This window comes from Hordeum vulgare, chromosome 5H, assembly GCF_904849725.1.
Source record: "Hordeum vulgare subsp. vulgare chromosome 5H, MorexV3_pseudomolecules_assembly, whole genome shotgun sequence".
Taxonomy (NCBI): domain Eukaryota; kingdom Viridiplantae; phylum Streptophyta; class Magnoliopsida; order Poales; family Poaceae; genus Hordeum; species Hordeum vulgare.
In genome coordinates this window covers 78,454,961-78,478,437 of record NC_058522.1, presented here as the reverse complement: position 1 = coordinate 78,478,437, position 23,477 = coordinate 78,454,961, and the positions used below count along the sequence as shown (strand labels likewise).

The window sequence follows — 23,477 nt, the reverse complement described above, 5'->3', positions numbered from 1 at the left end:
GAAGTACTTGCAGGTGGAGGCGGGCCTCCATGGCTCACACGGGGAACTCCGAGGTTATGGCACGGCAACGGCGACTCCTTATGGCCAGATAGAGGCGCCTAACCCTTGCTCCTCTCATCGTATCCCCTCCTCCGGCAGGAACTCATCCTCTGATGAGATCCCCTCCCCATGCCTCCAACCGTGTGCCAAGCACCGGCAAGATATTTTGTTTTGTGGGGATTTGTTTGCTGATGAATGAATGTATTGAATGTAAGATTGTATTGTTGTAGAGACAGAGAATGGAACACCACCTTCAGTTTGTCATCTGATCCCACATTCTCTACCGCATGAGTGAAATAAGATAACAGTCCATTGATCAATTCGCGTAGCCTCTTTGTTTTGCTTTGCTTGTCCCGCTCAATTTTTCATCATGATGGAATTAACAATGGACGGGTTGATTTCTTAACAAAATAGGATAGGATCGACTACATTAGTTAGTTAGCTTATTATTTTAATAAATTAAAATGATTATAAAAAGATTAAAAACGTATGGTATTTTTTCTTCCGTTGCAACGCACGAGCCCTTTTGCTAGTCCTTTATAAACGAAAAGGAGCCCTAATTTTTGTGGCACATAGCCCATATTACCAATCCACCGATGGATATTTACTAAAAATCCATCACCTCCACAGCCGTTCGATCTCGCCCATAGCCGTCCGATCCGCTCCTGATTTAATTTCGGAAACGACATTCGAGTTGCAGAAACAATCGCTTTGTTGCAAAAAATAAACTTTGGATCCATTAAATCCTGAAACGGTCGAGTTTCAGAAACAATTGCTTGTTTCAGGAAAAAAATTGTTCGTCTTTCTGCAAACATAGGTGCTGTTGCGGAAGAATTTTTTGCAACAAAGGTCATGTTTCAGGAATTTTTTGCAGCGGCTGGGATGGGGCCGCGCTACGGCGGTGCGGGGCGACGGGCGGCGAGGCGTCTAGCCCCCTGGTTGCGGGAGCTCGCCGGCGTGGCCGAGGGGCTACGGCGCAGCCGAGAGCGGGCTGGGACGCCGCAGCACTCCGGCGGTGTGGGCGACGGGCGGCTGGCCCTGACCGCGTGAGGCGAGGCGGCTGCCCCCTGGCCACGTGAGGCGAGGCGGCTGCCCCGTGGTCGCGGGAGCTCGCCGACGGGGCCGGGAGCAGGGCGGGGAAGGCCATGGCAACGGCGGCAGCTCCGGCGAGGCTGAGCAGGCCCACGGCGGCGAGGTCGTCGGGGCCGCAGCAGGCCAACGGCGGAGGGGCGACGGGACGCAGCAGGCCGGCGGCGAGGTCGTCGGGGCCGCAGCAGGCCAACGGCGGAGGGGCGACGGGACGCAGCAGGCCGGCGGCGAGGTCGTCGGGGCCGCAGCAGGCCGACGGCGGAGGGGCGACGGGGCCGCAGCAGGCCGGCAGCGGTAAGGTCGTCGGGGCCGAGGCGGAGGCGAAGGCACGTACGAGGCAGCTTTGTGAAACACCTGCCCAGTTTCTGAAACACCGATCCCGTTTCGAGATTTAACGGACGAGCAGGGCGACGGATGGATTGGGCCGATCGGCCGGTGAAAGATAATCTTTTCCCATATTTTATTTATTATATTTATTAAATTCATGCTGTTCAATAGAAAACGTGTGCACCTATGAATTGGGACGAGGGGGGCGGGCACAATTTTCAAATTTCAAATGTTGGTATGAGCGCAAGTTACTCGATTGCTTTCCCCTCCAAGGCTCCAACGGACCACATCTTCTATTAATCACCCGCGAAAACAGCAGGGATTGCCAAAATCTCCTGCCTTCACCCAAACTCCTCGCCCCAATCACCGCGCTAAAAGTCCTCGAGCGGCCGCCGACGAGCCATTTCGACTCGCCCTATCGGCCGCCAACTTCACCGACGGTAAAAAGCGGCGGCCGCCGGTCGAGCCACGAATATCTCGCTGCATTCCGCCGCTCCTGGATGGCTGGATCGACGGGGTTCCGGATCCATGTCGGGCGACCACGCCTCCGGATACTGTGGCCTCCTTCGGGCTCCTCGCTTCCTCGGGGGTCCCCGTCCGGTAGAGCCCTTCCTGCCCAGAACCCTGTGTGCGGAAGGATGGGGTCAGTGCGGGACGCTGTGGAGATCAGCTCCGACGAGGAGGACCCTCGTCCCGCCCCCGTGGCAAGGAAGTTGCCTTGCGGTGATGCTGTGGTGAAGAAGGGCGAGTCGGATGGCGCCGGTGCTGCCACGGATGACGACGACTGCGTGGTTCTAGACGGCGACCCTGATGGGGCGGTGGCCGTTGTGGAACAGAAGGGGGCTGCGGGGAACGATGGCAGCTCAGATGAACTGCAGATAGTTGCAGATAAAGGCCAGGTATTTTGTTTCTGAGGTTATGGTCCGCAGCACCGCATTGAGCATAGGTATGGGATTTCAGAATCGAGTTTGTGTAGGTGATTCAAATAACATGCCGCCTTTTTTAAGAAAAAAGAGCATGCATACACTTAAGATTCTATTTATGTGTTTACTGTCCAGTCACTGCTGCAGAACACAACTTCTGGTTTCAGATAATGTGTCTACTTCAGCTGTTTTCCACCCCTTTATTTCTATTTTGTATTGATATTCAGCTATACCCAGCTAGATTGGGGGTTCGTGGTCACTTCTGGGTTCTGGCGACATTGTAATTCTATCTGCCATTTGGTTCTTTCTTCTAGTGCAAAATGATTCCCATTTAGATACATGCCCAAGAAAAAAAAAATGATTACATAGAAGTTGTTTGATTAAGTGCATATATGAAGACAGTATATTTTTCTATGTCTACCTGCTCGTCTGGTCTATGATAGGCTTGAATATCTGCATATTTTAATTGATGTCTAACAAGTACAATTTGGATTTTGGAGTTTCTAGGAAGACCATAGAGTACTACTGTTTAGCTGCATTAGCACTAATTAATTATTGGTTGTGTTTCTCAAGGTAGCATGCAGGGACTTCCCTCACTCGCGCCATTTATGTTCTAACTTGCCCTTCAGCACTACCTCCCATGAGAAGCATTGTACCATGGTGAGTTGCAAGCTTTCTCCCCAAATCCAAAGCTCGGACACCAATAATACTACAGTGATCTCTCGAGAGCGCTCCCACCCACCCTGCCCGAGAGAGCTCGCACCCCCACCCCGCGCCGCTGGCCACTCCGGCCGCGGCGGCCACCCACCAAGCTCTTATGACCGGCCGGGGCGGGCCTACCCCCGGCGGTCCGCCGGCCCTCCCGGCCTCTCCAGGCGCCAGCCCGCGCGACGCCGTACCGCCCCGCGGTCCGTCGCCTCCTCCTCCTGCGTCGCCCCGGGTGCTTCGCCGTCTCTTGCCGGATCCAGCTCCCGCGCCGAGGCTCCTGCTCCGAGGAGAGTGTTCCTACGCTGCATCCGACGGTCTGCCGTGTGCCTCCTCCCCGGCGCCGATGGGGGACAGGGGATGGGATCTGCGGGATCCGTGGGAACGGGATCCATCACCTGTCCCAGAGGAGTCCGGGCGCATTCAAGGCCGGCGCGTCAAGTCCATCATCGTCGATTCCTCGGGGACCGAGGTTACCATTTCGGGGCCGGATCCGGGCTGGACCGAGGTGGCTCGGCGGGGAAGCCGCCTGACACCGGCGGAGCCCTCGGTCCCCCGGTCTCTCCCAGGTACGCGTCGGTCGGACCGCCGCGTCGTCCACTCTGCTGCTGGCCCGCAAGCTGCGCCGCACCTTATAAGCCCGTTCGCCGGCCGTTGTTTTCGCTGTCTTAGCAAGCGCCATCGCTTAGCTGCCTGCCGTGACCCAGTTCATTGCCTTAGCTGTAGACGAGCAGGGCACATCGCCTCTCGGTGTCCCCGGAACCGTAAGGCAGGCATCTCGCTTAGGGATAGGTTGGGTCCGAGGCCTCGCGTGATTCAGTTGTCCGACCGCCTCCGGTTCCCTCCTCCACCACCTACGGCCATGGCTCCGGCGGCTCCTTCCATGCTCCGCCACCTCGACTCATGACGAGGGACCGGGACGGCGAGGGAGGATCGGGTGCAGGCGGCCACAGGTCCTGGAAGGACGTCCTCCTGCGCCGCGGCGCCTCGCGTGCCCCTCGCGCTTCACCTTCTCGACGCCGCCGCAGCAGATCACCGCCGGCCAGACGCGGCTCGAGGGAGTCCTCGGACCGCCGCTCGGGGGCCGGGAGGAGCACTGCGCCGGCTAGGCGCCAGTCGAGGCGCCCTAGTGTTAGTGCAACCCCGGCAGTGATTGCCAAGACCGCAGGCGCTGCTGCGGCGGCCAGCCAGCCCGCGCCAGTCGCGAGGTCCAGTGCCGCCGGCAAGGACCCGGTGGAAGAGTTCTTCAGGACCGCAAAAAGCCCTCCATGGCCTCCGTCGTCGTCGACGGCCTGGCGACCGACGTCCACAACGCCGCGGAGGCGGCAGTGGCAGCCCCCCTCGACTTCGTCGACGCCACCCTGCTCCAGGCCTCGGGGGAGTCAGTGGAACTGGACGCCTTCAGTCCTACATTGTCGGCCGCGGCATCCGAGCTGGGACAGTTCCACAAGGCCACCCCATCAGCAGCCAACACTTTGGAGGTCCAGCTCGGGGCTGTCACTGGACGCGTCAGGGAGATGGAGATCGGAGGGAAAGTAGCCGGACCGGAATCGCGAGGCCTCTTCCGGACCTCCAAGCAGTAGCCCCTCATTGCCACTGCACCCGCGCGCCGTCCCGCGGCGCCATCGAAGACTAGGGCCACCTCTACCCCGACCCGCTCCAGCGCGCGGCAAGCTGCCATAGGTTCGTCAGTACCGGTGGCACAGCGCGCTTCCTTGCTCATCGTGAAGGAGCTCGGCCTGCTCGGCCCTCGGGATAGGCTGACGGCAGAAGTCGCGAAGGCGCTCCTGCAGCGCTTGGAAGAGCCCCTGTCCGACAGCGACATCTCGGTCATCGCCAGGCTGACCCACCTGGATGGTGAGGCGCTGCGGGTCATGGCTCGCATGAACGGCCCCGACGGAGCTGTCGATGAGGCCACCGAGTGATCATGTTAGTTGTCTTTAGTCTTAGTCTCCGATGGTGACCGATCCCCGACCGGTTCAATCTAGTTTGTTTCCCAGTTCGTAGGGGCAGTAGGATGTATCTTCAGAGCCGGTGCATCTTGGGTACTGCTGGTGGACGCCTGCCCCAGCCTTGTATGATGGTGGTGTCTTTTCTTGGCCTTGGGCCATCTTGTTTTAGTCATCGGAGATACTATTCTGTTTTAGATGCATGACAAGATTCAACCCATCATGTGCTGGAACGTTCGTGGCTTGAACAACCCAGCCAAGAGGGCGACAGTCGGGGAGCTGGCGGCCGCCCAGCGCACAACCATTCTCTGCATCCAAGAGACCAAGATCGCCGCCTGGTCACCGGAGCTAGTCCGCGAGATTGGGGGCGCTAGGGTAACATGATGTATCGCTCTTCCGGCAATAGGAACTAGTGGAGGTGCGGCGATCCTTTGGGACAAGGAGTTGGCCACAGTCTCATCGCATGCCATAGGGATCTTTGCTATTACAACTAAAGTGACCTTCCTCGAACAGGCTCAGGATTTCTGGCTATCGACAGTCTACGGTCCGGCGGACGACGCGAGAAAGGAAGATTTCCTTCGGGAACTTTCACTCTCGGCACCACCACCAAACGATCCTTGGCTTATCAACGGGGATTTCAACCTCATATACGAGGCGCGGGACAAGAGCAACACCAATCTCAACCGTAGGTTGATGGGTAGGTTACGATCAGCCATCGACGCAAAGGGCTTGAAGGAGATCAAATGCAAGAACCGTAGATACACGTGGAGCAACGAGCGCCACGATCCGACCCTAGTGAGCATCGATAAATTCTTCTGCAATACGTCCTGGGAATGCATTTTCCCATCCGTGTCGCTCATCGCAGCGTCGACAGCAACATCAGACCACTGCCCGCTGATTTTAGCTAACACTTCCGCCGCCCCCCGGACAGCCCTATTCAGATTTGAGAGCTTCTGGCCCAGCTTCCCTCGTTTCCATGCAACGGTGGAGCGGGCGTGGAAAAGGCCGGAGCGGTCCTCTTGTCCTTTCCAACGTCTTGCCACGAAGATGGCTAGAACTGCCGGGGAGCTTAAGAATTGGAGCAAGAGTTTCTTTAGCCAGGCCAAGATGCAATTCCACATAGCGGCAGAGATAGTGCTACGTTTAGATGTCGCACAGGAGAGACGTCGTCTCTCAGACGCAGAGCTTACCCTCCGAAAGCTGCTGAAGCTCCGTCTGTTGGGACTCGCGGCACTTGAACGTGCTCGCAGGCGACAGGCCTCACGGCTCACCTGGCTCCGGCTAGGAGATGCGGGCACTAAGTTCTTTCATGCCAAGGCAACAACTAGGAAGCGGAAGAACTTTATTCACTGCCTCCGAGTAGGAGACGACCTACTTACGGCTCACGAACACAAGGAGGAGGCCATTCACAACCACTTCAAACTCTCCATGGGTAGCAGGGTAGAGCGACCTCTGCAAGTGGACTGGTCGATCTTTGACCTACCTTCTGTCCACAATAGAGGCTTAGACAACCCTTTCTCTGAGGAAGAGGTTTGGGAGGCGATCAAAGCATCACCGGCGGAGAAGGCCCCAGGGCCGGATGGATTCTCCGGGGTCTTCTACAGATCCTGCTGGCACATTATCAAAGTAGACATCATGGCAGCATTCACTAATTTCTACAACCTGTCTAGAGGGGACTTCGGCAAGTTAAACACAGCCCTGGTAATACTGTTACCAAAAAAAGACGGTGCAAGTACGATCCAGGACTACAGACCGATTAGTCTAATTCATTCGGTGGCCAAGCTAATCTCCAAAGTCCTCTCCAGGCGCCTATCCACGGTGATCAATAGCATAATCTCACCGGCGCAATCAGCATTCCTTCGCTCCAAATCAACGCAAGATAGTTTCCTCTACGTGCAGAATATAGTGCGATCTTTGCATAGGAAGAAACAACCAGCCCTGCTGCTTAAGCTAGACATTGCAAAAGCTTTCGATAGCGTCTCATGGGAGTACCTTCTAGAGGTAATGCAACAACTCCGTTTCCCGGCACGCTGGCGGGACTGGGTCTCCCTGCTCCTCTGCACGGCCTCTTCGGCCGTCATGTTAAACGGCACTACCGGCAATTTCTTCACACATCAGCGAGGCCTACGGCAAGGAGACTCCCTCTCCCCACTGCTCTTCATCATCGCCATTGACACCCTCCACCGTCTCCTAGAGAAGGCAACGGAGTTGCAAGAAATTGCACCGCTACCAGGCAGGGGAATCCCCCTCAGAGTGAGCCTCTATGCAGACGACGCCGTCATCTTCGCCAATCCGACAACAGAAGAAATCGAAGTTCTGATGGCTATCCTACGTGACTTTGGACGAGCATCGGGGCTGCTCATCAATCCGTCAAAATCCACAGCTGCTCCAATTAGATGCGACGGCGCAGACCTGCAACACATCTTAGCTAGCTTCGGAGGGAAAGTCGTCGCCTTCCCGCTGACTTACCTAGGGCTTCCGATAACTTTGTCGAGGCTTAGGCTAGTCCACATTCAGTTCATCTTAGACAGGATCAGAGCTAGGCTAGCTGGATGGAAGGGCAAACTTCTTAACGTTGCTGGCAGGCGAGTCTTGGTCCGAAACGTCCTCTCAGCCCTACCCACTTTCACACTATCTGTGCTAAGGGCGTCAAGGAAATTTTTCGATGAGGTAGATAAAGCTAGACGTCGTTTTCTGTGGGCACAAGAGGACGGCGAGCTAGGTGGAGGCAAGAGTAAAGTAAATTGGCCCACCGTCTGCTCCCCTATGGAGAATGGGGGTCTTGGCATCCTTGACCTAAACCGCTTCAGCCGGGCCCTCAGGCTAAGATGGCTTTGGCTGCAATGGACGAGCAATGACAGGGCCTGGCGGGGCATGAATCTGCCTTGTGACGAAGCAGACAGAGAACTATTCAATGCATCAACAACTGTCACCCTAGGCAACGGCGCAACGGCATCCTTCTGGCATTGCTCGTGGACGGGAACAAGCTCCCTCAAGACAATGTTCCCATCCCTTTTTAAGCACTCCAGGAGGAAACAAAGAACAGTGCAGGAGGCACTTCGGAACAACACCTGGTTAGCAGACTTAGCGCATGGTAGCAATGCGCACCTTTGGGAGGACGCGATTAGGCTACACAGATGGCTACAAGGCAGGAATTTACAACTCCATGCAGAAACAGCTGACACTATCACATGGAACCTTGAGGCCTCGCAAACATACTCGGCCAGGTCGGCGTACAATGCACAATTCCAAGGAATGTTAAAGTCCGATTTCAAGAAGATAATCTGGAAGACTTGGGCACCCCCTAGGCTCAAGATTTTTGCCTGGCTACTCCTACGTGACAGGCTATGGTGCAATGACCGACTACAACGACGTGGATGGCCAAACGGCTATTTCTGTCAGCTATGCCTACGGAACTTAGAGACATCAGCTCATTTGTTCTGGGAATGCCCCATGGCACTGCAGATCTGGACACATGCCGCCTCGAGGGCTGGATGCGCCTCTTTGTACCCTTCCACATGGGCAACAAAGACGGGGCCAGCGGAGGTAATAGCCACAATGATAGGAACGGCTCAACCACTACACCGCAAGGCTACCAAGATGATGATCATCCTGATCCTATGAGAGATTTGGAAACACAGAAACAATTGCACCTTCACAAACAAGCAGGCGCACATGCAAGATATAAAGTGCGCAATCACGAGAACCGTCGAGCTATGGAGACAAGCTGGAGCATCTTTCTTGGAGCACCCTTTCTGGGAACCACCGTGAAGGATCGGCTCTGTCCCTTCCCTCTCACTTTATTTTCCCTTTTCTTTCACTTTTTTCTCCTTGATCTTAAGATCGTATCCCCCGCCCCTTTTGTAACCGCATTTCTACCTGCTATGTTCTAATATATGCCAGCATTCCTAGCTGGATCTTTCAAAAAAAAAGCTTTCTCCCTACCCGCTGGTCCTTTTAGCAATGTGATACAACGTGAATTCACTGTTGTTTTCCAAATGCAGTGCTATTGTTTTGTATGTAACGTCCGAGCTCCGTGCGATTATTGGGGTAAAGGTCTCTCGATTGATGATCATTGTCATGCTACTGATAAGGAAACTAAGTGGAAAACATTAAGGCTTGCGTTCAAGTGCAAAGGGCTTCCAGCATCTCATCCAGAAAAGGAAAATGCCATGTACCCAGCGATGGCGTCAGTCGACCGCCTTTCTCTTGGCAATCGGAGTCCTCTTTAGAATGTTGTGAACCAAAACCAGCAAATGCATACTTCGGCTAGAACTGCACTGAATGTAACCCCGACTGTCAGTGCACCAAGAGCTGAAGGCAGCACAAGCAATGCCCACACCTCTCAAGTTACTTATCCTGTAGCTCCAACTGTCAGTGCACCAAGAGCATTCTCCGGGACAAGAGCTGAAGGTAGCATAAGCAATGCTCATACTTCTCAAGTTACTAACCCTGTAGCGCCAACTATTGGTGCACCAAGATCATACGATGCGACAAGGGATGCTGGTAGTACAAGCAATGCTCACACTTCTCAAGTTACTTATCCTGTAGCGCAAACTGTCGGTGTACCAAGGCCACACCCTGCGGCAAGAACTGGAAGAGGTTCAAACAACGCTCACACTTATCAAGCTACTTATCCTGTGGCTCCAACTGTCAGTGCACCAAGGCCACAGCCTGTGGCAAGAACTGGAAGAGGTTCAAACAACTCTCAGAATGCACAAATTACTCACCTAGTAGAACCAACTGCCAGTGCACCAAAAGTTTACCCCGCTGCAATGGCTGAAAGAGGCAATGCTCACACAGCTCAAATTACTTACCCGACCAATACCAGCAACTACCTGCCGGAGCCAGAGCTGGACCAGTATGAAGATTATGGGGAGCACACACCAGCGGAATATGCATCAGAGGCGTCCACAGTGTATGTGGGAAACCTACCCTACCACATTGACGACGAGTCCCTCGCACTGAGCTTCGACCATGCCGGAGTCGTGGTGTTCTCGGAGGTTAGCCTTTTCAGCTCTTCATCATCCTTGTTCTTTCTATGATATATGACAAATATGGCCCAAATCCATCATCGGCAAGAATGGACTGTTTGTTTGGCAATCTGTTTCATCAGTACTGTTTTCTTTTTGAGAATTTCATCAGTACTGCTAGATGTAGCTAGCAGGATGTATATATATATTTTCTCTCCCTGTTCTAAAATGCAGATTGTGCAGGTCATTTACGATGACAAAACGGGCCAGAGCCGTGGATTTGGGTATGTTACCATGAGTACTGTTGAGGAGGCTGAGAAGGCTGTTAGAACGTACCATGGATATGTGAGTACTTTTTGTAGCTTCATGGGGGCTTATGTATACTTTAATACAAGCCAAGTTAATCGGTCCCTTCATTCTGTCAAGTGTTAACCCTGTTTAATAGCTTATTCATTCATGGGTGGTATGAAGTGTGTGCACCAGAATGTTCTTCAATCTGTTTCATTTTTGGTAGCTTTTGGAAATGTCTGTTTCATATGCTAAAGGCAGGCTGTGGAAACCTTATGCTTTAGGCTTCGCTGGTTAACTTTTCATGTGGACATTACAGGTGATATATGGCAGTGTCAGACCTCTGACGGTATATATCACAGCTCCCCGTCAATCTGGGTGTCCATTCGAAATCTTCGTGTGCAATCTGCCGTGGCAAGTGGACGACTCGTGGTTGGAGAAGCTATTCAGCATGCACGGCGAAGTAGTTGATGCTAGAGTAGTTTACTATGAGTACAGAGGAGGGACCAGGCGTTCCAGGGGATTTGGTTTTGTCGCAATGGCGACAGAGGAGCAATCCTACTGTGCGATCAATTCTCTCAACAAGCAGGTCAGTGTAACAATTGGTCGGTTTCAGTGTCAGCTCAAAAAATATCTGGTTTTCACTTTGAATCTCTGCTGGAGGGACATACCCTGCGAGTGAAGGTTTCAAGGGCGAAGACGCAACAAGGCTATTGAAGATATATGTAGCATGGTTGATACTGCTCAAGGCCGCCTCCGAAATGCATGAACTGGAAACCACGGTTTAGAGAAAATACAGGAACTATAGTGCCATGCCTTGTGCAATGATATAGGAAAGTGAACTACGTACATGAATTTTCCATATTGTCCATCTAGGAAGTTTTATAAGAACTCCGTAGGTGTTTGGACAGAGAAGTGCCCAAGAGACCCGAGAAAACTTCCATGAGATGGAGGCCTCATGTTTCTTCTCTGAAACTCATTTTAATTAGACCATTTCATTTCATAGGAAAATGTCATATCAATCCTGAAGTGCGATTTCTTCAATTGAAAGTTGAATGCCATTGTTGCAAAGGTAAAAAAGAAATTCACAGGTTTCAAATTGTTCAGCTTTCTCTCCACTTTCCCCTCGTATTAAAACTATTTTCGTATCTGGTAACTTCACAGACCTCAATTTGTGAAACAACTCAATTGTTTTGTGTTGATGATGGCGCCAAAAAAACTGAAAGAAATTGCCACAATTGTAACTTTGTCACGTGCTGAAACTTAGGTGGCCTCCTAGCTGTTTTTTATGATCCATAGCAAAGGAACTAACTTTTAACTGATCCCAAAGATGCAATTTCTGGAACATGGTTTTCGACCCCTCCATTTTCGAGGAACAAGTATTGGAAATACTTTTTTCAGGAGAAAAGTATTGGCAATATTAAGGACAGTTTCATAGCTTAAAGCATCTACAGTTGCACACAACAAATTCGGACCCTCAAACGCTTGCAGACGTACCTTGGTCCCACATCAGTCTCCCTCATATAGTCATATCTGAAGCCCCAAATCTATTTAACCCATGTAGGGCTACGTAGATGAATACGATGAACACAATTAATAGCAATAATCAGACTAAATTACTCTGATACAAAAGGATCATAGTTCATCACATGACAAAAGGATTAAAGTTCGACGCTAGACAATACAAATTCATTCTTAAGCACATAGATAAAACGAACAAGGCCGGAGGAAATCACCATTTCCTCATCGGGCCTTTCGCCTTGCGGTCGCCGATGCGTCTGTTCCCATCCGTGTAGGCGTCGACGTCATAGCTGGAGCCGTCCGTTACGTCAGAGTCGTTGTCGGACCATAATTGGCCATCAGCCTCCAGAGCAGGCGGTCCTACTCCTTCGCATGGCGGGCATCCTTCGCCTTGGCCACCGCCTCCTTAGATGGCTCGTGCTCCAACTACTTGATGGCAAGCCGAAGTACCTTCTATCTCCAACAACATAAGGGAGCGGCAGAGGACCGACGCGAGGAGCGCGTCCTCGAGATCCACCGGCGCATGACCAACACCTCCCGCATTGCCTCCATCTCCCTCTTCCGTTGCGGCTCACTACGGTCTGCCCGTGCCAGTGCCGGCACGAGGACCCAGTGGTGGCCGAGTACCACATCCGAAGCATATTGAGCTTGCGGTGTGGGTGGGGGAGGTGACCTCGAAATGCCCGGAGCAGCCGGAGCTATGCGACGGGTGGGAGGGCCAGACAATGATGTCGCCGGTGCTATGTCGACGGGTGACGACCGTTGTAGAGCCGGAGTTGCCGCTGCCGCCTTGGTCTAACCGTGATCGCCTCAAAGCGATGCAGAGGGCGATCGCCTCCACATCGTCTGGCTTCACATTGTGTAGAAAGCTCGCCCACTCGTCAGAGCCGTCAGATCCACGGCCGAAGCCTGCGTTGTTGCCGCCGCTGGCCATCTATCAAATGCGGAGGGAAAAAGGAGTGAAGGAGATGGATAAATAGAGAGTGGAGTGGACTGATTGACTTTGGTCTAGGGTTTGTTTGAAGGGGATATTTGTGGGAGCTAGGGTGAGCTAGGCCGGGCCAAATAGACATGACGGATGCGTCCGGGCTTCCCATATCCGACCTAGATATGGGTCCTAGTTGTGTCCTCCCTATGCCTTGGGGAAAGGCATGACATGTGCCCATAAGTGGGCGCATGAAGGAGTCTTTAGGGGACAAGCCACCCAAGAGGTGGAGTCTGGGAGGGATCCCCTCCGTGGTTTGGCTCATCCTAGGAAAGGCCATCTCGCCAAATCGGCTGCCCCTATAAATATGTGGGGGCACGGGAGGAAAAAAAGAGAGACACAAGTCCCTCAATCCACCCTCCCCTGCTGTCATGCGTCCCCGTTCCTTTTCCATCTACGCTTGATCTAGATGGTACACTTCTAGGTTGCTCCTCTCCCACTATTCTTCACGTCGTTCACGGACTGCTCATCGATTGTCCTGGTTGCATTCTCATGTTTAAGAGTTATAACGTAGCTGCATGAATCGGTGAATCATCTATGACTCTTGTTCCTATACTTTTGATGTGTTAAACATTGGCTAGATGCTCGTTACCTGTAACCGCATATTGATCATTTTTTTAGAAAAGGAGGATGACCCCTGGCCTCTGCATCTCAGAGATGCATGCGGTTATTTTATTGATTATTCTTAAGGACCTTACAAGCTTTGGAAGGTCTTCCCCATGGACGCCACCACGACGCCAAACAACGACCTCCACCTACGTGAGTCCATCTCCAAGCAACGGACGTAGATCCATGCTAGGATAGGTTCGCACCACCGCCGTCACCCACCACCCACAAGCACCACCCAACCCCAAGGTTTCCAAAGCGGCGCCTTCAAGAAGGTAACGATGCCGTGAGCGCCGCCGCCGCCCAACAAAGTTGGGGCTTTCGCCCAGGAGATCTAGGGGAAGGGGAAGTGAGGAGATCAGTCCATACCGACGCCTACAAGGAGGGGAACGACACCCAAGGCGTCGTCGTCGGCGCGGTCGGCCATGATCGGCCAGGGATTTCGCCCGAACTAGATCCCCGCCACCAGCAGTGCCTCCTGTACAGAACCGGTGACCAAGGGAAGCGCGGCCCGACCAGGCTGGCCCGTACGCCGAACAGAGGAGGAGGGGAGGCGTCAGATCGCGCGCACCGACCGTCGCAGCAGCCGCCGTCAGCCACCAACGACCATCGGGATCCCACCGCCCGTACGGCCAGGACGCCAGATCCACCACCCGTACAGCTGCTCGCCAGAGCCTGTCGTGCCTCGCCAAAAGGTGCTGCCGCTCCAGATCCGGGACTCCCCACACAGAGTCAGGGCAGCCGAGATCCCGTCGCCACCATCCTTCGTGCCCCGGGCTTTCCCGGCGGCTGCCTCAGGCGGCGGCGAGGAGGTGGGACGAGGTGGGGAGGGGGCCGAGGCGGCGCGGCTAGGGTTCCCCGCCGCCGCCGGGGCAGGCGACGCGGGGGTCGCGAGAGAGAGGTTAGGTCGCGACTTTTATGAGCATTTGCATTTTTAGAAGGGAATATATTTATATCATGAAGATACCAATTACACATAGCCTCTGCAAACAACGCAATGTCTAAAAGACATCACGAATGCACACAACTAAAAACAAGAAGAATAAAAAAATGATATCGCTATAGTGATCAATTCCTTATAACCGCAACACGAACCACCACCAAGACAACACCCGAAGTCCAAACTCTCCAAAAGCAACACCTCCAAGAAGGAAATGGCGCACAAGCACTATCGTCGCCCAATCATAGATCTTTGGTTTTCACCTTGAAGAAAATATGCGCTCTCCAAACAATGTCTTCAACAAGGCCACTGCGAGGCACAACAAATTAAGGCCAGACCTTAGGTTTTCACCCTGAAAGCTAAGACTTTCTAGTACTCCTTCTGTGTCGCCGCCTCACTTTCCGTTGCCACTGCTAGGAGTCACGAACCACCAAGCTAAGTCATCATCGCCTCGAAGGCTCGATACGCCTTAACTAGTCCTCAGACCTCCGCCACCATGCCGTTCTCCGCTATTGTGTGGACCATGGAAATCAAAACACTGACATGTCCCATAATGTCAACAGTCAACGAAGCTTCGCATCACGCCCTCCTAAGTCACATGGCTAAAATAGGGGCACACATCACCGAACCCCGTTCGATCCGGCAATCTACGCGCGTCAAAAACCCAAAGGAAATGTCTGGCGGAGCCTTCCAAAACTCATCAATAGGGCAAGTCAGTGAGGGCCAACATCAAGCAGAACACCATCTTGTGCTAGAAGACCCTTAGGACCACCTCCATTATCCAAGCAAAACCAGCAGCCCCCCACGCCGCTGGTCAGAGCAGCGGAGGAGAAGGCAACCGCGGAGCCGCCTACACGAAAGCGTCACTGGGCCTCACCGCTCCGGCTCACGCCCGACCATGGCTAGAAAAGCCACGACAACCAGCGCCCCGATCCCCCACACGACAACCGAAGGTAGCGATGAGGCCATGGCCAGGATTAAAAGATTCCCCAAATCCAGTCGCCTTTGCTAGATCATCACCGTAGAGGATCTCCGCTGGCACCCCCGCGCAGGGGCGCCGCCTTGATCGCCGTGCGTTAACTACCATTCCCACCGCCCTAGCAGCTCTTTCGTTCGCCTCCAAGGCACCACCAACCCCAGTCATCTTCGGCAGTTGGGTCCGCCGCCATCGTGGCGAGGGCCAGCGAAGGGAGTCGGCGAGGGGAGGGCTTCTGGCGGCTCTAGGGTTCCACCCCCGGTGTAGCCCTGGGGCGCGACACGGGGGGTGCGGTGTCACGTGACTAATGCAACAAATTGATATTACGATATTTGTATATTTTTTGTTTCTGTTGTTGTAACGTACATTGCACTAAAAATATGGATCAAATATAAAGAAAGTATACTGGTGGAGAAGACGTGAACAAAGAGGAACAAAACCAATGGACACGTGATGGGGGTTCACAAAATATAGTGATTGTGAGTATGTTATATCTATACGGAAATTGCTTTTGGATTCCGAGCTCCATGGAGGCCTTTAAATTTAAATTTCAAATTTCGTGAAAATTTGTATTTTAATATTTTAACAAATCCTGAAAACAAATACATAGATAGATGAAGGTATAATATACAAGTGTGTAAATTTTCAAAACAAAATACGTTGAAATGAGGGTTGTGCAAAAAAGACAAATCTGAAACCTTTTAACACATGTTACTATTCATCATTTCCGACTATGAATTTGCCTTTTTTGTACATGTCGTGTTTCAAAGTATTTTGGCCTAAAATTTTACACACACACGGATCACATCCTTGTTTAGTTGTATATTTTTTCAGATTTTTTGAAACTAAAATTTTCGAATTTTGATTTTTTCAAAAATTTCGGCCTCCACAAAATGGCATTCTCATATCTATATAACTTTTATCTTCCAAGCAACCAACGTGCAAAATACTAGTTTTCAAACAATTGTAACTTAACAGCTAAGCACGAAGGGATCATATGGTCACGTGCACCTTAGAACTAGTAACAAAAATGTGCTAACATATGCACCAAAAAACTTCTGTTGTAAATATTTATAATGTCATACAGAAATACTTTATCTATCTAACTAATATTGTAGGCGTTAATCCATTGTTTCCTCTAAACACATTAACTGGTCAATTCTTTCATAATACTTGTAGATCCATATACTATTCCACAAGGTACATATGAATTATGTAAGAAATTATATATTATAAAGTGTTTTTCTTTGAAGAACTTAATATATTTGGGATTCTAGCATTAGCTTACTTATATGAAGTAGCAACGCGTTTCATTGAAACACATGGATATTACATAAAGGACCAATACTAGTCATAATCAATATCTTAAGGCTTTGTGAATTGAAGAATTAAGACAAGGAAATGATACACTTCAATATTTATGGAAAATGTATATTAGAGGATAGTATTACGTCTAATCAGTTTCTAGGCTGCTATATGCATCTAATTAATGGAGTGAAATCATAGGATGCAAAAAAACATATTAACATGGCTACCATCATGTAAAATATTAATGTGAGAAAATAATATTCCATTTAATAAATTAAAATCAATTGGTTATTCGTTCTAAAAAAGGGTAAATTTCAGGAAAACTCCAGGCATATTGTGATAGTTTATAAATGGGTATTGTGTGGTAAATTCCTTCAAAATTTGATAAAATATGGTGGTAGACATAGTGTGGAAGTGTGCATATCTTCGTTAAGGTCTTCCCAATAAGGGCCATTGCTTAAATTGGTAAGACAATAAATCGTGTAGCGCTACCAATCTTACAGACAATGTTCCAATCCTCATTTGATTATGAAGATATGAAGAACAAAAGTTTTGACCTACATATATTGAGGGGAAAGAGCGGTGAGTTAGATTGCGTGTCGGCTCGATAGGGGTGGCTTGACAAGTGTTTTGCATCTCCAGCTCACTTGACAAGTGTCATATTATTTATGACACTTGGCCAGAGGAATAAATGTTTTGATTTATGTATAAAGGGGAAATGTTAGTGTGATAGAGTACGTGTTTGATCACTAGCAGTAGAATGACACATGTTGGGTGTATCCATATTCACTTGACAAGTGTCGTATTTTCTATGACACTTGTAAAGGTAGTGTGGAGATAATATGACACTTAGCAAGAGACTGTGGCGATGTCCAACACATGTCATGCCAACCCTGTCAAACTAACACATGTTCTACCTCATGGATCTTTCCCTCTATAAAAGCAGGCAAACGTCTATTCTTCATCATCAGACTGGAAGAACTTTAAGTAAGATTACTAGGCCCCCTTGATTTCTTATTTAACCAGTTTTAGTAAATATGTACGTTTCACGTTTGTTATGAAGACTACAATCTACATATGTGTACTTCCACACTAGGGGCACCATACCTTATTAGCTCTTTCAATTAGCACCTTATAATATACAAATATGCATACTTCCATGCTACGACAACCAACATATGCATACTTCCACACTATGGTGATCCCTATCAAACCAATATATGCATACTTCCACACTATGGTGATCCCTATCAAACCAATATATGCATACTTCCACACTATAACCAGTATATACTATCAAAATAGCTCGATGTTTCCCACATTTTATCGTTTTGAAGATGAAGAATAACCAAGTTCTTACAAGAATATATTTTTCTCACAGCAATGGGCTACATGGTGGTAGCCATGTTGATATGCTTTTTATTTGCATCTGGTGATCTCCCTTCAGTAGATGCATATGGACGCATGCGACCAAACGGGACGGTAATACTACAATCTAATATATACTTTCTATAAGTATTTAAGAGTTATCATTTCCCATTATTAGGAAAAATCCTATACACAAAAGTTTAGCAATAGCGCGCCTTTGGAAAAGGCGCTACTCCTAATTTACAGTAGCGCGGCCATATCACAACACTACTGCTACTCCATTAACAGTAGCGCGCCTCAGCCCAAGCGCGCTACTGCTAAAAGAACCAGGCCGTTGTGATGGGGCTTACTGGAGTAGTAGCACATCTCGGTCAAAGCGCGCTACTGCCAGGGTTTGCCCTAGTAGTGTCCCAGGTTAATTCTCCTATTCATTAAGATTTAGGATATGGATCATGACTAGCATTTTCTCTTTATGTAAAGTCTCTAGGTGTTATTCATAAAGGGATTGGTACTTTATAAAAGTGAACTAATTAATGCCATCGTCCCAAAAATATCTATATTGTTTTCAGAAAAACAAGAGACACAATTGCACAATTATAATTTTCTAATGGAATTCTATATGTACATTGCATGATAGTACATGCACCTTCACAATTTGAGACCGAATCAATCCACTCATCTGCTTAAAAGAAATAATGGATGGAAGACTATCATTAAATACATATAATTTTTTTGCCAACTTTTCATATACATTTCAAACCAAATTTTGTGGGTGCACTTCTTATTCCACACATTGCACTTTTTTAAGCATGCACATGAACATATGTTACCTTCATACTTCAAAATTTAAACAAAGTAAATATCACTTCAACCTCAGTTTAGAGTATGTTCGTTAGTAAATATCACATAGTTTATGTTGTTTTGCCCATTTGTTGAAAAGCAGGTGACACTATTACTATTCTCTTGACAGTTTTTAACATCGCCAAGTTCAGCCCCGTTTGTGTTAGCTGCGAGGAACAAATACAAAGGCAACAATGATGTCCGTCATGTAAAGGATTCCTCACTTTCCTCTATTCTAGTATTTTTGTTTTTGGTGTAATTAATGATGGCATTATACATTTATTCAAAACAAGGGGTCAACTTTGGCCTACCAATGGGTTATAAGGCTGGTTGTAATGGAGAGTATCATATATACTAGTATCATGCATATGATACTAGCGTATGATACTACACCCGTAATGCATAGTATTATATGTTGGTATTATAGGATAGGTCATTTATTGTTGATACGGTATCATGCTATGATACTCAACCCTCTCTTTCTTCATTTAGTTTAATGCCACCTCATCAAAATTATTTAGTTGACATGCATGATACTACCTATGGTACTCCCATTACGATCAGCCTAAATAACTAGATCTTCATTTTGTTCCGATATTCTTTATAATTCCGAAGATTTTAATACCTCCTTTTATTTGGACACGACCTCTATACTTAATTAATTTGGATGGAGGGAGTATAAAGGTTGGAGAATTTTCATCTTTGGAAATGCTCACTACTATATCATATAATTGAAGGGGGTATTCCACAAAAAAAATCTAGGCATGTGCTACTACCTCTTTTTTCACAATCCAGTACATTGAAAGAGTATAAGTTTTTTGTACTGTAACCCTTATTTTGCACATTATTTCTGTGCTATATGTTTTTACAACCTAGTAAAACTTCCAAGTCCTTATGCTCAATCTCATATCTCTATGCTATATGAGGACGATATATGCAAAATTTCATATCATTTTGATTCATCTTTTAATATGAACCTAGTAAAACTTAGAAGTCCTTAGTACAAAGTTAGTACACTTTGTACCAAACCAGTGTCAATTAATATGGATAGGAGGGAGTAGTAGTATTTCTATGGAAAATAAAATAATAAAGGAGCAGTAGTATATAATATCATGCATACGATATATACTAGTCTATGATAATACTTCAGCCGAATATCATGAACCAGTATCATATTGCCACTTCATTTATTCCTTTGTAATATTGCAATACAAAATTGGGTTGCGATCTATTTCTTATTAACTTTTGATATTTGACTCACTATGATATCGTATCATAGTTTGATACTAGAATCTCTTTCACATTCCTAATTACAGCGTCACATAATTTTTTTCTTAGGTGACAGCGCATGATACTCTTATGGCACTTTCACTGTGAGAGCTGTAAGAGTGTAGTATGTATTTTCCAATAACCAACTATACTGTTCATGTATATGAGTTAACAAGCCTATTTGCTTTATTTTTCGTTACTAGGTAGCTGGCTGGGTCACACCGGGAAGCAGCTATGGCGCACGAGTTAAAATAGGTATATGGGCTTCACAAGGACATCATTCCCAAGAGTCTGGGGCATCGATATTTATCAGCAATGTTGATCAAGATGAGCCCTTCAATATGATCGAAGCTGGATTTCATGTAATTGGAAACATTTGCAAATATTATTTTCATCATCATTGTGAACTGAAGCACTACTATAAAATAAACACTTTTGCAACTATGGTTGATGTAGGTACTTCCGGACTTATATAATAATAATAATGTCCATTTCTTTGTACGATGGACGGTAAGTCCATATCGATTTATTTTATCATCAGGGTAATGTAAATGCTGTCGTTTGCATATTTAATAATTTTACGTTTTGTTTTCTCATCCTATAGAAAGACGACCACAAATCAACGGGCTGTTATAATTTGGACTGCCACGGTTTTGTGCCTGCTAGTGGAGCTGCACTTTTTCCAGGTCAAGCTGTTGCTCCCCCCTCAACTTATGACAGGGACGATCGCTATATAACAATTAGCCTGCATACAGTACGCCCTTGTTCTACTACTCTCATAATCACAGTTTGTACCATGTAGAATCGCCTCTTGCTGCCAACGAAATTGCAAAATTAGTGAGTAATATGAACATGCAACAAACTCCAATTCTAAAATAATCTATAGTTCATTCAACACATTCTTACATATTATAAATTTATGAAGTATGTGTGTGATTTATAAATATAGTCATAGTATAGCTTATTCCACACTATCACTTAAATCCATCACATGAAAGTTATTGTAGGGCGTATTAGGACATATTAATGTTGAATTGGTCAAGGGACTTAATAATAGGTATGTGTACCATTTGGTCTTGGCACAGGATACATGTATCTCCCCATAATATAGTAGAAAATCCAGAAACAAATACAAACATTCATGTAGCACATATATATTTGGTTTTGTTAGCTGGAGCACATAGTTATTACTTTTTCTTGCGACTCATGTATGATAGGAGAAGAGTATCACATGTACTCCTTGACAAATATTTTGAAATAAAGGGAGTAATAAATAACTAAATATGATATAAAGTTATACTATAGCAACCATAATTAATACGGAGCGGAGGGTAGCTTTTCTAGTGAATACGTAAAGATTGTTGAAAAGCGTACTCCGTCCGATCGAAATTAATTGGTGCAGCCTACATACAATGTAAACTGAACATCGTATAGAGGACGCGTCAATTAATTCATATCAAAGATAGTACTTCCTTCGTTCAAAATTACTTGTCTCAAAAATGAATATATATAGATGTATCTAGAATTAAAATACGTTTAGATATATTCATCCTTTCTACAAGTATTTTCAAACAAAAAGAATATTATTTTACTATGGAAGTCCTTCATCCACGCTCGTATAGTTTTTTAGTGCCATATTATTCTCTACATGCACCCTAGCAAATTTTAGTACAAGTTTTTTTTTTTTTGCGAAGAAATACAAGTTCTTATTGATCGACCACTGACCATTTTTATCATTTTCCGTAACTCGTAGGATCCAAACACGAGAGACTGGGTGTTGTATCGAGACGACTTGCATAAACCTGCATTTTTGGGGCATTTTCCAAAGGGGCTTTGTCCTAAACTGTATGGTATAGCCCCCGGAGCAGGGTGGATTGGATTTGTCGATTACCAGGATAGAGATCGAGGTGGTCCCGCAATGGGTAGCGGTCATTTTCCACAAGAGGGCCAAAGGAAAGCAGCATACTTCAAGAATATCAAGCTCTTTGATTCCAAAGCTAATGTGTATGATCCGAGTGGCTTGGTCAGACTTGTCACTAACCCAAAATGTTTCAAAGTAAGTGAGCTTATGCATGCTAAACAGGACGGCTATATGTTTTACTATGGAGGTCCAGCTGGTTGTGTGGGTTGACGGGTATCAAATCTCGAATATACTAATAAAAGTGATACATGCATTATTGACCACACGACTGTCACGAGACGAGTAATTCAGGCACATGTCTCTCGTATTGTTCTCTTGTTATAAATGTGGACTCAAACCTGTATATTCCATCCGTCACGGTTTAAAAGACATGTTTGGAAAATCTTTCGGACCAAGGTAGTCACCGATTGATTGTGAGATGTAGTAGGTGTAGATGTTAATGCGTCTAATCAACTAAAAAAATACTAGTACTAATGCGTGAGCAGCAAATTAGGAGCAATAATACTAGTACTAATTAACAGAAGTAATTGTTTTCGTGCCTTAAACCTTGTCTATTTTAAAAACGCACGCAAGTTTAACTGTGCCTTCTAAACCGTGACGAAGGAAGTACAGTATAGGGCACACCATGCATGTCGGCAGTAGTAAGAAAGTGGCCCAGGGTCATCCGACTGCTTTCTGGACAAAAATCAATGGGGTAGTGAGCCGTTCGATCCTCCCCGTGTAACCGTTTGATAGGTCAGCACTCTGACGGGGCTCCTCGGTTTACTCCGCTTTCCTCGACCGCAACTTCCATTGCCTCTTGCACAACGCCGCTCGGCTCGCATCGCAACATCGGAGATGTCCTTCCTCACAGTGGGGGACTTACAGGGTGGGTAGGGTGGGCCGCGGCCCACCCTGGGATTTTACACCCACCTGGCCTACTAGGCCTATGACCCGGCCCGAATCGCCAGGCTTGAGTATACCTCGCCAAACGGGCCGGGCTAAACAGGCCGGCCCGCCAGCCCGCCACGTCGGCACGGCACGGGCCCGGCCCGGCACGATTTAAACGGGCCGTGCCAGGCACGCGGCACGTCTCGGGCCGTGCCTGGGCCTGAGGGCTGGGTACGCGGGCCGGCACGACACGACACGTTTAATTTTTTTATATATATAAGATAAAAAAATAACCTAATATAGGCCAAAATTGACCCAAAACACAGCCCAATATATTAAAATAGGTCCAATAAACAGCCTAACAGGCCAAAATCAGCCCAATAATAGCCTGAAAATAAAAAAACTAATATGCTAGCGGGCCTGGCGTGCCTACGGGCCGGCCCGTATAGCCTTCGTGCCGTGCCTGGGCCGGGAGGCTACGCCGGTGGGCCGGCACGGCACGGCCCGGCTAATAATCGGGCCCAGGCGTGCCGTGTCGTGCGTGGCACGATTATGGTGGACGGGCCGTGCCATGCTGGGC

At 48.2% G+C, this 23,477-nt stretch overlaps 2 protein-coding genes across 2 annotated transcripts; both read left to right on the top strand.

The window, feature by feature from the left end:
• The first annotated feature begins 1,687 nt into the window (after positions 1-1,687).
• On the top strand, positions 1,688-11,392 carry LOC123399012 (28 kDa ribonucleoprotein, chloroplastic-like). The gene is made up of 3 exons (XM_045093446.1): positions 1,688-2,354; positions 10,249-10,350; positions 10,613-11,392. The coding sequence occupies exons 1-3, from the start codon at positions 1,956-1,958 to the stop codon at positions 10,973-10,975; spliced, it is 864 nt and encodes a 287-aa protein (XP_044949381.1). The 5' UTR covers positions 1,688-1,955; the 3' UTR covers positions 10,976-11,392.
• A 6,624-nt stretch (positions 11,393-18,016) lies between these two features.
• On the top strand, positions 18,017-22,319 carry LOC123398129. Its single transcript, XM_045092640.1, has 6 exons — positions 18,017-18,111; positions 18,968-19,045; positions 20,310-20,468; positions 20,563-20,616; positions 20,711-20,860; positions 21,860-22,319. Exons 1-6 carry the CDS (start codon positions 18,022-18,024, stop codon positions 22,235-22,237), a joined length of 909 nt encoding a protein of 302 aa, XP_044948575.1. The 5' UTR covers positions 18,017-18,021; the 3' UTR covers positions 22,238-22,319.
• Positions 22,320-23,477: the final 1,158 nt, after the last annotated feature.

Excerpts from the sequence above, each read along its gene's own strand:
- LOC123399012 (XM_045093446.1), top strand. The coding sequence starts at position 1,956 with ATGGCTGGATCGACGGGGTTCCGGATCCATGTCGGGCGACCACGCCTC. Across the intron at positions 2,355-10,248 it reads TAGTTGCAGATAAAGGCCAG|GTCATTTACGATGACAAAAC; the intron begins GTATTTTGTTTC and ends CAGATTGTGCAG. Across the intron at positions 10,351-10,612 it reads TTAGAACGTACCATGGATAT|GTGATATATGGCAGTGTCAG; the intron begins GTGAGTACTTTT and ends TGGACATTACAG.
- LOC123398129 (XM_045092640.1), top strand. The coding sequence starts at position 18,022 with ATGGTGGTAGCCATGTTGATATGCTTTTTATTTGCATCTGGTGATCTC. Across the intron at positions 20,469-20,562 it reads TGATCGAAGCTGGATTTCAT|GTACTTCCGGACTTATATAA; the intron begins GTAATTGGAAAC and ends TGGTTGATGTAG. Across the intron at positions 20,617-20,710 it reads ATTTCTTTGTACGATGGACG|AAAGACGACCACAAATCAAC; the intron begins GTAAGTCCATAT and ends CTCATCCTATAG.